At 29.5% G+C, this 12,934-nt stretch overlaps 2 protein-coding genes across 2 annotated transcripts in view; one reads left to right on the top strand and one right to left on the bottom strand.

Moving 5' to 3' along the window:
* The first annotated feature begins 262 nt into the window (after nt 1-262).
* On the top strand, nt 263-9,843 carry LOC108576386 (glycogen debranching enzyme). Its single transcript, XM_017939361.1, is given in 25 exon segments — nt 263-427; nt 1,339-1,462; nt 1,538-1,727; nt 2,440-2,647; nt 2,738-2,872; nt 2,951-3,169; nt 3,249-3,484; nt 3,580-3,792; nt 3,899-4,093; nt 4,171-4,300; nt 4,372-4,495; nt 4,583-4,860; nt 4,862-5,020; nt 5,104-5,312; nt 5,396-5,599; nt 5,682-5,914; nt 5,988-6,077; nt 6,170-6,347; nt 6,429-6,785; nt 6,856-7,003; nt 7,087-7,450; nt 7,521-7,729; nt 7,817-8,002; nt 8,084-8,320; nt 8,404-9,843. Coding segments are annotated over 25 exon segments (6,189 nt in total). The 5' UTR covers nt 263-304.
* A 1,727-nt stretch (nt 9,844-11,570) lies between these two features.
* LOC108576352 (LMBR1 domain-containing protein 2 homolog) overlaps nt 11,571-12,934 on the bottom strand; it is a 2,698-nt gene continuing 1,334 nt past the window's right edge. The window contains exons 6-10 of the mRNA XM_017939324.1: nt 12,674-12,855; nt 12,362-12,601; nt 12,086-12,287; nt 11,893-12,012; nt 11,571-11,815 (exon numbers count right to left, since the gene is read on the bottom strand). Coding sequence (XP_017794813.1) covers nt 11,571-11,815; nt 11,893-12,012; nt 12,086-12,287; nt 12,362-12,601; nt 12,674-12,855 — 989 coding nt within the window. The remainder of the gene's footprint in view (nt 11,816-11,892; nt 12,013-12,085; nt 12,288-12,361; nt 12,602-12,673; nt 12,856-12,934) is intronic.

Consider the following 12,934-nt stretch of genomic DNA (forward strand, 5'->3'; position numbering starts at 1 on the left):
AAATAAAACAAACTTTTTAATATATTATTTTTTTTTAATACAATACATAAAATACTGAATGTAATTAATATGTTTAATTTATACCCATTCTTAATTTACATAAAACAAATTCTATTTTTGATTGTATTAAGAATAATTTGTTAAAATTTTTTTTTATTTGTTATAGGTAATACAAAAATGGCCTTTGTTTAAATAAGAACAATATAAATAACATAAATGCTATGATAACATAAAACTAATTGAAAGAAGTTATTACATTTAATAACAAGTAGTTTCAGCTACTAGTTTCAGATTTATTTTGAAAATGGGTTCTGTACTTGCAATAAGTAATTTTTTTTGTGATGCGACAAGGACATTAATAAGGAAACTTAAGACCATCTTTCAACATCTTTGCAAATGCCGCTATTTAAAATGTCTTTATTATTATGTAAGTTCAAATATGATGATGATTTATCTCAATAACCTTCTGCATTTATATCTTTAGAGTGATAAGAATATTTTAATTCATTCATTGTCATTGATAATGTATTTTTGTAATGTTTTCATAACATTCAGTTAATATAAATATAACAATCTAATTAAAGAAGGTACTTACATTTAAAATACTACAAATGTGCATACATATAAAATTATAATGTTAATTATATCAAAACTGATTTACATTCCAGGCTAATATTTCAATGTTAGAATACTGTTGAATTATTGCAAATAATATCTCTGTTAAATTTGTTAGAAATGTAGTAGTAGATACATAGAAAATAGTAATATAAATACACAATTGATGTTATATGGTACAAAGTCTGCTCCATGTTTATATTATTACAAAGAGGTAATCCAAGCATGTAGAATGAGAATATCTCTGGGCTTTATGCATGTTCATGCAGCATAACTTTGTAATCTAATATCATGCTTTTTGCACACTGGCTAGCTGCATTGTGTTGATAACTTATATTAAGGGATTGTGGGCTAAGTATTTATCCATTTACCACGTTTCACGTGTAAGTACTGGTCTCCTGAGAGAATTTACTTCCTTCAATTATTATATACACACTTAGTTAGTAAACTCTTTATTAATTTAAAAGTTATTTTTTATTTAACAATTTTATTGTTTCTGTATATTTATAAATATTTATCAGAAACGCATTTTTAATTGTTTAATATGTATAATTTATTTCTTGTGATTTCTGAGTTTAAAAACTAGAATAAGTGTTTATAAGAAATTTAAAATAATGTGTGTTAACATGTGTAAAGTAATAGAAATTGTGAATGTTAAAATAATAAGGAAATTCCATAACATTTGGTGATAATATATTATAAAATGGGTATTTGTGTTTCTAGGCAGTGGTTGAAAACATGTCAGAACATATGTCCTCAAGTGAAAGCCACGAGTTTGAACAAATAAGAGTCCTAACTCTAAACAGAGGGGAACATCTCGACGGTATATTATACAGATTAAAAAAAGGTATGTGAGTCTTACTTTATAACTTCGATATAAACAAATTTAAGCAATCTTTAACATTATAATCATTCTCCACAGGATGGAGAGTAGAATTTCGCTTAGGTGCTTCTCTTCTTGGGAAAGTACTTGATCTGTTTATAAATTATCCTTTAGGAGGAAATCAAAAATTTGAAAGACACACATATTATCCATTAGAATGGAATAATGAAACAGCTAATATATGCCTATCTTTGGCTGGTTCATTCCATTACTATCTCACAGATCCTAAGTAAGTATTAAATATGAAAAATCAGTCTACAATTGTATATATGTATATTGAATATACAGGGTGAGTCTCCTAACATGACGACCTCAAATAACTCGTAAGGTATTCGTTGTACGAAAAAATGTTTCAAACAAAAGTTGCATGGTATCTAGGGGGACATACAGTGCTCTAATCTGTTTTTTATTACCTTGCTTTTTTATTGAGATATTAGGGTCACCTTCAGTTTTTTAAATGGAATGTCTAATATTTTTTTTCGAATTCGGATAAACCCTCAAATTTTGCGTAAAAAAGTATTACACAAAGTGGGACTTCAAATGAATAATTACTGAGATATTTATAAAACAAGTAAACAAAGTCGTGCTAAGAATCACGTTGGCTGAGCGTATTTCCTAATAGAAGATTATTAATTTGAAGATATCTCAGTAATTATTCGTTTTAAGTCCCACTTTGTAATAATACTTTTTTACGCAAAATTTGACGATTTATCCGAAATCGAAAAAAAATATTAGACATTCCATTTAAAAAACTGAAGGTGACCCTAATATCTCAATAAAAAAGCAAGGTAATAAAAAACAGATTAGAGCACTGTATGTCCCCCTAGATACCATGCAACTTTTGTTTGAAACATTTTTTCGTACAACGAATACCTTATGAGTTATTTGAGGTCGTCATGTTAGGAGACTCACCCTGTACATACATATATTAAATTTTTTAGTTCTGAAAGTTTAAAACCTATTGCCTCTGGATATCTATTGGTGGATCCAGAACTTAAAGTAGGAGAACATGAAAATGATCTACCATTAGATTGTATTCAGTGTCAAACTGTTCTGGCAAAATGTTTAGGACCTTTTTCTACTTGGGAAGATAAGCTACTAGTAGCTAAAAATTCTGGATATAATGTGATTCACTTTACACCCATTCAGGTTATATATTCAATTTATTGGACAATAATGTTTTCAATAATTTGATATATATAAATGTTTATTACAATAATTATATGATTCATGTTTTAGGAATTGGGATATTCTAAGTCATCTTATAGTCTTAGTGATCAATTGAAATTGAATCCTTCCTTTGATAATGATAATAAACCAATTACATATGATGATGTTGAAGGACTGATTAATAAAATTCGTAATGAATGGAATGTAAGTAATATAATTTTATGTAATTTACAATTTAATTTGTTAAAGTACTAGTTTTCTTATAAATATTGGATATTTCAGATGTTGAGCATGTGTGATATTGTTTTAAATCATACAGCAAATGAAAGTCCTTTTTTAGTATCCCATCCAGAATGTACATATAATTGTTTAAATAGTCCTCATTTACGTCCTGCATATATTTTGGATGCTGCACTATTCGAATTGACAGTCCAAGTAGCAGCTGGAGAATGGGAATTTAAAGGTATTCCCTTGATAGTTGAAACCGAAGAACATTTAAATGTAAGAGAAAATATCCATTCACTAGTATTTAATAATAATTGTGATTTATTATGTGTGCTTATTAATTGTTCAATTTCAGTCAATTCGCCATGCACTGCATACATATTTTCTGCCGCTTGTGAAAATACACGAATTATACATTATAGACATCAATGAAACCATTGCTGAATTCTTGAATTTAGCACGAAATCAAATGCCTCAAGACTCTATTGAACCAATATTGGAAGATATTAAAATAATACAAGATTCGAAATTCCGTAGATTAAAAGCAACTATAAATATGCAACTTGCTTTACAAAAATATAATGTATATAGGTAAGTTACACAACAACTGAAGTGTAAAATAATTTTCATATTACTTTAGAAAGAATTTTACTTACTTTATATTTTCTGTTACTTTCTTATTACAGAGCTGATTGTTTTGATGAAGAAACTCGTTTGAAACGTTGTGCCGAAGATTTAAGAAAGAAATTACAAGAACTAAATAACGTAATCATTAACGAAGTTCAAAATCATTTAAATGCTGCAGTTGAGAATACAATTGCTGGTATAAGATATTTTAGAGTACAATCTGATGGACCAAAATTGAAAGAAATAAGCGAAAGAAATCCACTTGTTCCAAGGTACACAGCTCTTGTGTAAATGCATTATTTTAGTTGTATTATTCATATAGAAATTATTTTCAAATATATTATACTATTATCGTAATATAAGAAAAATTATTTTCAGGTATTTTACCGATTATGGAGCGCCTCAAACATTGGCTGAAAGAGAAGCAACAATGTACTCAGATGCAGGATGTTATCTTATGGCTCATAATGGATGGGTGATGAATGGTGATCCTTTAAAAAATTTTGCAGATCCTGATTCTAATGTTTACATAAGACGAGAACTAATTGCTTGGGGTGATAGTGTCAAATTAAGGTAATACAACTGTCTGTAAAATGTTAGCATCATCTTATAAAATAATTAGAAGTTATCATATACCATATTTGTTACAGATATGGTGATAAGCCAGAAGATTGTCCCTTTCTATGGCAGCATATGACTACCTATGTTGAACAAACAGCTAAAATTTTTGACGGTATTCGTCTAGACAATTGTCATTCAACACCTATTCCAGTAGCAGAGGTATATTTATTTGTTAAATTGATCTCATGTGTAAATTCAAATTTTTATTCTCGCATTCTCAAATTTTTCAGTATATGCTTGATGTTGCCCGTCAAGTCCGTCCAGATTTATACGTTGTTGCTGAATTATTTACAAACTCTGATCAAAAAGATAATATATTTGTTAATCGACTTGGTATCACTTCTTTAATTCGAGGTATTATAGGTTTACCTTAAGTTATTAAACTTTACGAAATATGTAAATCATTATTAAATGTTATTAATTCCTTATTTTTTTAAATAGAAGCTATGTCTGCATGGGATAGTCATGAAGAAGGTCGACTAGTATACCGATACGGAGGCGAACCAGTCGGTGCATTCTTGCAACCACGTAAACGGCCTTTAGTACCAAGCATAGCACATGCTCTTTTCTTAGACTTAACTCATGATAATCCCAGTCCTGTGGAAAAACGTAGCGTATTTGATTTACTTCCAAGTGCAGCTCTTGTATCAATGGCAGCGTGTGCTAGTGGCAGCAATCGTGGATATGATGAACTAGTTCCTCATCATGTAAATTTGGTTTTATTAAAAATATTTCAATTATAGTAAATATTTAGCTTGGACAGATGATGAATGTTTGGTAGATGGTGTCAAACTTGTAGGTTTTAAAACTGGCATAATTGCGGCAAAGAAAGCATTAAATGATTTACATTATACCCTTGGACAACAAAAGTTTTCCCAAGTATAGTATCATAATACATATTATATAAAGCATAGTTATTTTCCTTTTATAAATTTCTTAAATACCATTTGTTGAAATTACAGGTATTTGTCGACCAAATAGACAGTGATATAGTAGCTGTAACAAGGCACTCTCCGATAACTCACGATAGTGTAATTTTAGTTGCTTTTACGGCTTTCAAACATCCTGATCCCAATGCTAATGATTTGAAAAGACACGTGAAACCATTACGAATAGAAGGTGTGATGGAAGAAATTATTTTAGAAGCATCCTTATCTCATGTAGGAGTAAAGTAAGGAACTAAATTAATAATTTAATTTCTTTATACGTTGTTATTATTATGTACTTGGTATTTTATTGAATTATTGATTTTAGAAATGGTACATCGCCATTCCATTATCCCGAAAAATATGAACAAGAAGAAAATTATATAAATGGTCTATCAGAATATATTATAAATCTTCAAGAACATATACAAATTTGTGACTCAGACATATTGGAGAAAGTTGATTCTGGTGATCCTAAAATAACTCAGCTTAATTTTGTAAATTTTCAACCAGGTTCTGTTGTTGCTATTCGGTACTATTCATTTACATTCTTTATGCAAAATATGTTCATAAATGTATATCAGTGATGTGAATATCGATGTATTTAATTTCAGAGTATCTCTTCATGCTAACATAAAACCTGCTCTTGCAAAACTTCATAATACTATTTCAGTAATCACATCACAGAAAAGTTCAGATATACGTGTTATTGCTTCCCGTATGGATTTAGTAGATTTAAATAAGGCCTTATATCGATGCGATCAGGAAGAACGTGATGAAACTTCCAATAGATTTGGAGTGTACGATATTCCTGGTTACGGACCTCTGGTCTATGCAGGATTGCAAGGTGAAGTAAATACATTTCACATGCATTTCTTATATTAATTTATATAATACTTTGTATATACTTTTATTTTTAGGCATCATTTCTTTGTTAGCGGATATTCGCCCCAATAATGATCTTGGTCATCCAATGTGTACTAATCTCAGGCAGGGTAATTGGCTAATAGGTAAGTACTAATGTGAATACTAAATCTAATCCATTGTTTGTTGATAAATAACACATAATTAATGAAATATAATAATTTAAAAAAATGTATAGATTATACCTGGCAAAGACTAAAAGAAGATGATGGAACTAGAGCACTTGGAGAATGGCTTGAAGAAGCTATTGAACCATTTAAATTAATACCTCGCTATTTAGTGCCTAGCTATTTCGACGTTATAGTTGTAAACGTTTATATGATTCTACTTGAGCAATGTTATAGTTTAATGTCAAGGTAGTTTACATTATATATGTATCTATGCTTTCTATATCTTCATTAAATTTTTATGTTTAATAATTCATTATGATTTATCAGCTTCGTAAACGATGGTTCCACTTTCATCAAGATTCTATCTCTGATTTCAATACAAATGGGAGGAACGGTGAGATCAGCACCATTACCAGATTTGTCTCCAAATATAGACGTTCCTAAACCAAAAATCAAACAATACAATGGTGAAAGTGAACAAATATGTATGACACTGTCTGCTGGTTTACCACATTTTACAACAGGTTATATGAGGAACTGGGGAAGAGACACGTTCATTGCTTTAAGAGGACTACTTGTACTAACAGGAAGATACACCGAAGCACGATTTATTATTCTTGCTTATGCTGGAACTTTACGACATGGCCTTATACCAAATTTACTTGATAAAGGAAAAAATGCTAGGTGAAAAATAAATTCTTATATATTTTAATTGCTAATTATTATTGTATTGATTACATTTTATGTTTTTCAGATACAATTGTCGAGATGCTTCGTGGTGGTGGTTGTATACAATTCAATGTTATATACAAGAAGTACCCAATGGTTTAAAAATTTTAACAGACAAAGTTTCAAGATTGTTTCCAACCGATGATTCTCCACCATTACCCGCAGGACAAGTGGTATATACGAGGCGTTTGTTCGAAATAAGTTACACAAATCAACATATGTATCATATATATTATGTTTTATAAAAATATTTCAGGAACAACCACTCCACGATGTTATTCAAGAAGCTCTCCTAGTACATTTTCAAGGACTTTGCTTTAGAGAAAGAAATGCTGGAAGACAAATTGATGAACATATGACTGATCGTGGTTTTAACAATCAAATTGGAGTACATCCAGAGACAGGATTTATATTTGGTGGAAATGATGCAAATTGTGGCACATGGATGGACAAAATGGGATCCTCTGAAAAGGCTGGTAATAAAGGAAAACCTGCTACTCCAAGGGATGGTTCAGCTGTAGAAATAGTAGGACTCAGCAAGAGTATCCTTAGCTTTTTGGCTGAGTTGTACAAGCAAAATCTTTTCCCTTATGGTAGCGTGCAAAGAAAAAACCGTGATGGTAAGATAATTTTCAGAGTTTTTTTTATTTATTTTCATTTCTTTTTCTCTGCATTTAACATTTATTGTAGGATCTGTTGTAACATGGAGTTATAAACAATGGGCAGATAAGATTTCATTAAATTTTGAGAAATACTTTTACATCGACGAAACACCATCAGAGGAAGAATTAAAGCCAGAACTTATTCACCGTCGTGGAATTTTTAAAGATAGTCATGGAGCAACGCAAGCATGGGCTGATTATCAACTGCGACCTAATTTTCCAATTGCAATGGTTGTTGTGAGTATTCTATTGTTATACTTTATTTTTCGAACGTAGTATATCCATTTAGAACAACGTGATATTGAAATATAATTATTTCGGAAGGCACCAGAATTGTTTAATCCTGAACATGCATGGATGGCATTAAAGAAAGCAGAAGACATTTTACTAGGACCACTTGGAATGAAAACATTAGATCCTGCTGATTGGGCATACAATGGATATTATGATAATTCTAATGACAGTGGAGATACTAAGTTAGCTCATGGTTGGAATTATCATCAAGGACCTGTAAGTAATAGTTTTTAATATGTTCATTTAGTATAAAATGTGCCTAAAAGGAAAGTAATGTTACTTTATAATATTTCATAGGAATGGGTTTGGCCCATGGGATATTTCCTTCGAGCTCGTTTGTATTTTGCTCCCTTGGTTGGAGGAAAAGAAGAATTACACCGCACGATCGAATCAACCGAAGTCATTATTTCTCGACATTTCATAGAAGCATCGACGAATCATTGGAGAGGTCTTCCTGAACTTACTAATAAAGGTGGAGAATATTGCAAAGATAGTTGTAGAACACAAGCTTGGAGCGCTTCTTCTATACTAGAGGTTTGTATCCATGTTATTAGTATCGGCTAAACAACAGTTCAATTGTATAATTAAACATTACTATACTATATCTTTGTCTTTAGGTTCTTTACGACTTACATAAAATCAAACGGGAGTTACGTTCTGAGGAGACTGAAAGAACAAATTGATACAATTTTGCGTGTGTTCACCACCGCCAATTACACTTAGAACATTTGCGATTAGAAAAAGAACGTAGTATTAGAGATAAAGATCACGATGACAAATGGCACATATTTAACACAGCTATAGAAACACCAAGCACGGAGACACACGCATTTGGTATTCCGCACATAGATAAAACCAGTATGCCACCGTGCAAATTTATAAATGCTGACATGATATCAACCAGTGATGCTTTCTTCTCAATTCAAGAACTTAAAGAAAACAGAAATGAGAAAGATATTAAACATGATTATGCATCTCCTACTATTATTAGCAATTTAGAAACAATTGAAACTATATCAGATACTACGGAATTGTCCATGATATCCGACAGTGAACTTCATAAATCAAAACAACTTACATATAAAACGGAATCTTTAAAATATTTGTGTAAACCTTTTAATAAATTTAAGAGTGACATGGCTGATGGAACTAGTACGAAACAGAATACGGAAGAAAGTAATGAAATTATAAAATACTCGTCAAAAGTAGATCATGTTTATGAAGAGGTCAATGCTCTTGAATGTGATATTATGGATTACTATGAAAAGTATAGCCCTACAACGGCAAAGACTTTGATAAATACACTTTATCTTCCTCGACATAAAATTTGTAAGCAATGTGCCAATTTACAAGGCAGTCCAGTATATTCTGATCATTTAATATATGCAAAAAAACCACTACGTGCGAGAGAAGTTCATTTGTTTCAACAAAACGATATTTTATGCTTTAGATATTGCTCAGACGATGGTAAACGTGACAATACACTATTTTTGCAATACGACAATGTTCAGCATTGCTTATTAGTTCATAATTACTTAAAAACTAATGCATCTAGTATATTCTATTCATACGGTTCACCGCGTGATATATTTGATTTAAAAGAAACACTGAAGCCAAATGTTCTTCTCACAAGTAGTGATACAAAGAAAGTAGGAAATACAGAGTTATATCATCGTTATGCAAGTAACTTTTATACAAGAATATCAAATAGTGGTATTTTACCTACAGCGTTTCGCATGAATCACAATAACATTTTGAGCTCCATAAAACACATTGGTTATGATACTGATCTACAAAACTGGATGAATTACCGTAATGATTTTCGTTCACATAGTCTCAAACAAGATGATGTGATCGAACATCGCGCGAATAGGTCCAGCTTGTTATTGTTGGAACCTCTACTGTTAATGCCAGAATTAGGAAATTCTAGATATAGGCACGGAAAAAATCGTATTTCACAATCAGAACACGTAAAAATAGTAAAAATAGTGATTGCCTATACTCTTTCTTTCTTTATTTTAGCAACAATCACATTTTATATAGTTTATTTCACTTAATATATACAGTCATTATGAACATGAGTTAGAAAAAAGATAAAAAAAATTTTTAAACATATTATATTCTGTGTTTATTGTTACTTACCTCGGAAACTGATAGTCAAAACAGACTTGAAAGATATTTAATTCTTTTCATATGAAATTTTTAAGAAGTTTTCACATGAAATTTTCAAGTAACAAATTTGTCATAAAGTCTGTTCATATTTTTTTTCATTAATTGTTCTGTTACTTATCATAAATGTTCTAATAATTTATTAAACTTTGTTAATGTGTCCTCAAATTTATTAACATTTTTTCTCGTTTTTATATAATTATATAGAGTATATTTACATTGAGTTAGAATATTATAATTGTGCGATTTTATTAAAGGCATTTAAAATATATTTTTTTAGCACTCTTTGCATACCTTCAATGGAAGATTACAAAGAAATGCAATTAAACAAACGCTAAAATAAGGTTATTGAGATCTGTTATTTCTTATTAATACATTAAATATTTATTAGCAGATACCATTATTATTGCACGTATATGTTAGACACACAATATTTTCCTCATTGTTTCCATACCTGTATGAAATATTTGCAATAAAATTGATATACATATTTCATTTTGCATAATAATTTGAGAAAACGTTATTTCTTTTTTTTTAACTCTATCTCCCTTTGTCCACTTTACAATAGAAAATAAATTCTATTTAACAATATACATGTAACTGATAATAATAAAGAAACTTTAAATTAACGTTTATATATGTATAACGTTTGCTGAATCTTCATTAAAAGTTCCCTTTTAAAAAAAACTCTCGTTATTATATAGCATACATAGAATCACACAATATAATTCTCCTTTCAATGTCATAATGTATTTGAATATTATAATAATAATTCTAAGTACTAGCTTATGTATAAGTCTACATAATAATAATATTAGTAAATTACTTACATCTTAATCATGTGCAATACAAGAGCACACATGAATATTTAAAATTATTCTCTTTTTACTTTGGTTTTATTGTAATTTAAACCTGTCTGCCTATGCCTGTTATTCTTATGAACAATAGTAATAAGAAATATGACAAATATATGTAACTGAAATTATGGTACTTGGAATACAACATCGAAAGAAATAGCGGTAAAAATTTTCAAATCTATTTAAAGTTTACTTAATTTTTCAAACTTGTATACTCTACCTGTATTATTTCTATTTTTTCCTCTACATTATTATTTATTTGCTTACATTGTTACAAAATATATCAAATACTGTATGAAATTTAACACTTTACATTACGTTAATAGAATTACAATATTTTTATTATTGTATTAATGTTTTATCAATCCTAAAAATTTGTTAAAAAGATAAATGTATAAATTTTAATGAAATAAATTAATTTCTAAAGTTAAAAAAATTAGTACATATACATATATACGCTGTACTTGTCTAATTGTTTGAAATTCAACAATGTGCAATAAAAGTGTGTAAAACAAAACTTTTAACCACATCTTTTAATTTATACTTTAACTGACACTGTGACAATTGAAACAGTTTTTTTACTTTATTTTTTTACGTCATTACGATTGTTGTCTATATAAGGTAGTATTTTATTATATTCACAACTCGAATTTTAGTACTTTAAAAATTCTGTTTATATAGTGTAAATATTTTAAGTATGAATATTTTTTAATACAAATGAATCTGTTACTAAGCAAAACCTAAACTCTAAGCTTGATTTAAATATCATCGAATAATCCTCTTGGTGGAGGTCCTACGCGATTTGTATTCGCAGTACATGCTTTTGCATTGTCCATACGCTCTTCATAAAAATCATCTGTTTGATAGTCTCCATCATAACTATTATTTGCACCGTAACTATTAACTCCGGATACCATTCCAATATAATATTCCGTGGGATCAAAATCTCGCAATAGTCCAGCTCTTGCAGATTCTACAGACTCGTCTCGTTTTAAAGGGCGTACTATAATATAATTAAATAAAAAATGATATACTTTTACGATAAATCTTACTTTTATCAAATAAATTATATAAAAATACCTGTATCTGTGCTTTGCCGAGATGCTCTATAACGAGATGAACTTGTGGAACTGCTAAATCTTTCTTGAAACTCACGTCTTCTACACATTGAATCTTCTGCTCTTTGTCGTTTGCGTCTTTCTAAAAATGATTATAATATTTATGTAAACTCTGTAACATTTAATTACAGCGCAACGTTGGATTAAAGTCTTACCTCGCTTTATTAACTCTTGACCTTCTTCAACAAGATCTGTTGTAAACTCGTCATCATCCAGAAATTGTTGGAAACCTAACATAGAAAGCAATCTACTTCCTAGACTAAAATACGTTGCTAAACAAAATGCTAAAATAGCCATTGGAAAATACACATTAAATCCATCAGATGTAATGGAAATAACATCCATATGCCCCATTACCTGAATAAATGAATTATAAAATAAATTAAATTTGCCATCAGAACGTGGCAATTGTTCATTATATATGTATTTACCTGAGTGTAATGAGTTTCCAAAATGTGAGTTTTTATAATATGTGAATCCATGTGTATAAGACCCAGGAAATTTAAACACATAGGTGGTGTAAGACGACACAACATCATGCCACTGAATATTAAACTATATTCATTAGTTTGATGATGTGGTGCTAAATAATATAAATTTAGTACACGAATTTTCAAAACGGTTGAATAGGCACAGTAACAAAGGTATGCAATTATCAGCATTGAGAGTAACTAGAAAAGATACTTCAATTATCAAAATAAAAATTTGATTTGCTAATTCAAAATCTAAGTATAAACTCTTACCTCAATTGTAAAATAATCATAACTTTCTCTTGCTAGATTCAAAAATTGTGCAAATAATGATAAGACAGGAGATTTATTGAAAAATGTTACTTCTGACCATACCACAGCTATTGAAAGACAACCAGCACAAATAGCTGCAATCTTTTGTACATAACTTTTTATAACACATTTCCAGTACCACTCTACAAATTTTAGATCACTTACAAAACTTAAATAAAGAAATACATTTATATCCATTAAAACTTAAACTTACCAATAACT

Source organism: Habropoda laboriosa, unplaced genomic scaffold, assembly GCF_001263275.1.
Source record: "Habropoda laboriosa isolate 0110345459 unplaced genomic scaffold, ASM126327v1 scaffold291, whole genome shotgun sequence".
NCBI classification, from domain to species: Eukaryota; Metazoa; Arthropoda; class Insecta; order Hymenoptera; family Apidae; genus Habropoda; species Habropoda laboriosa.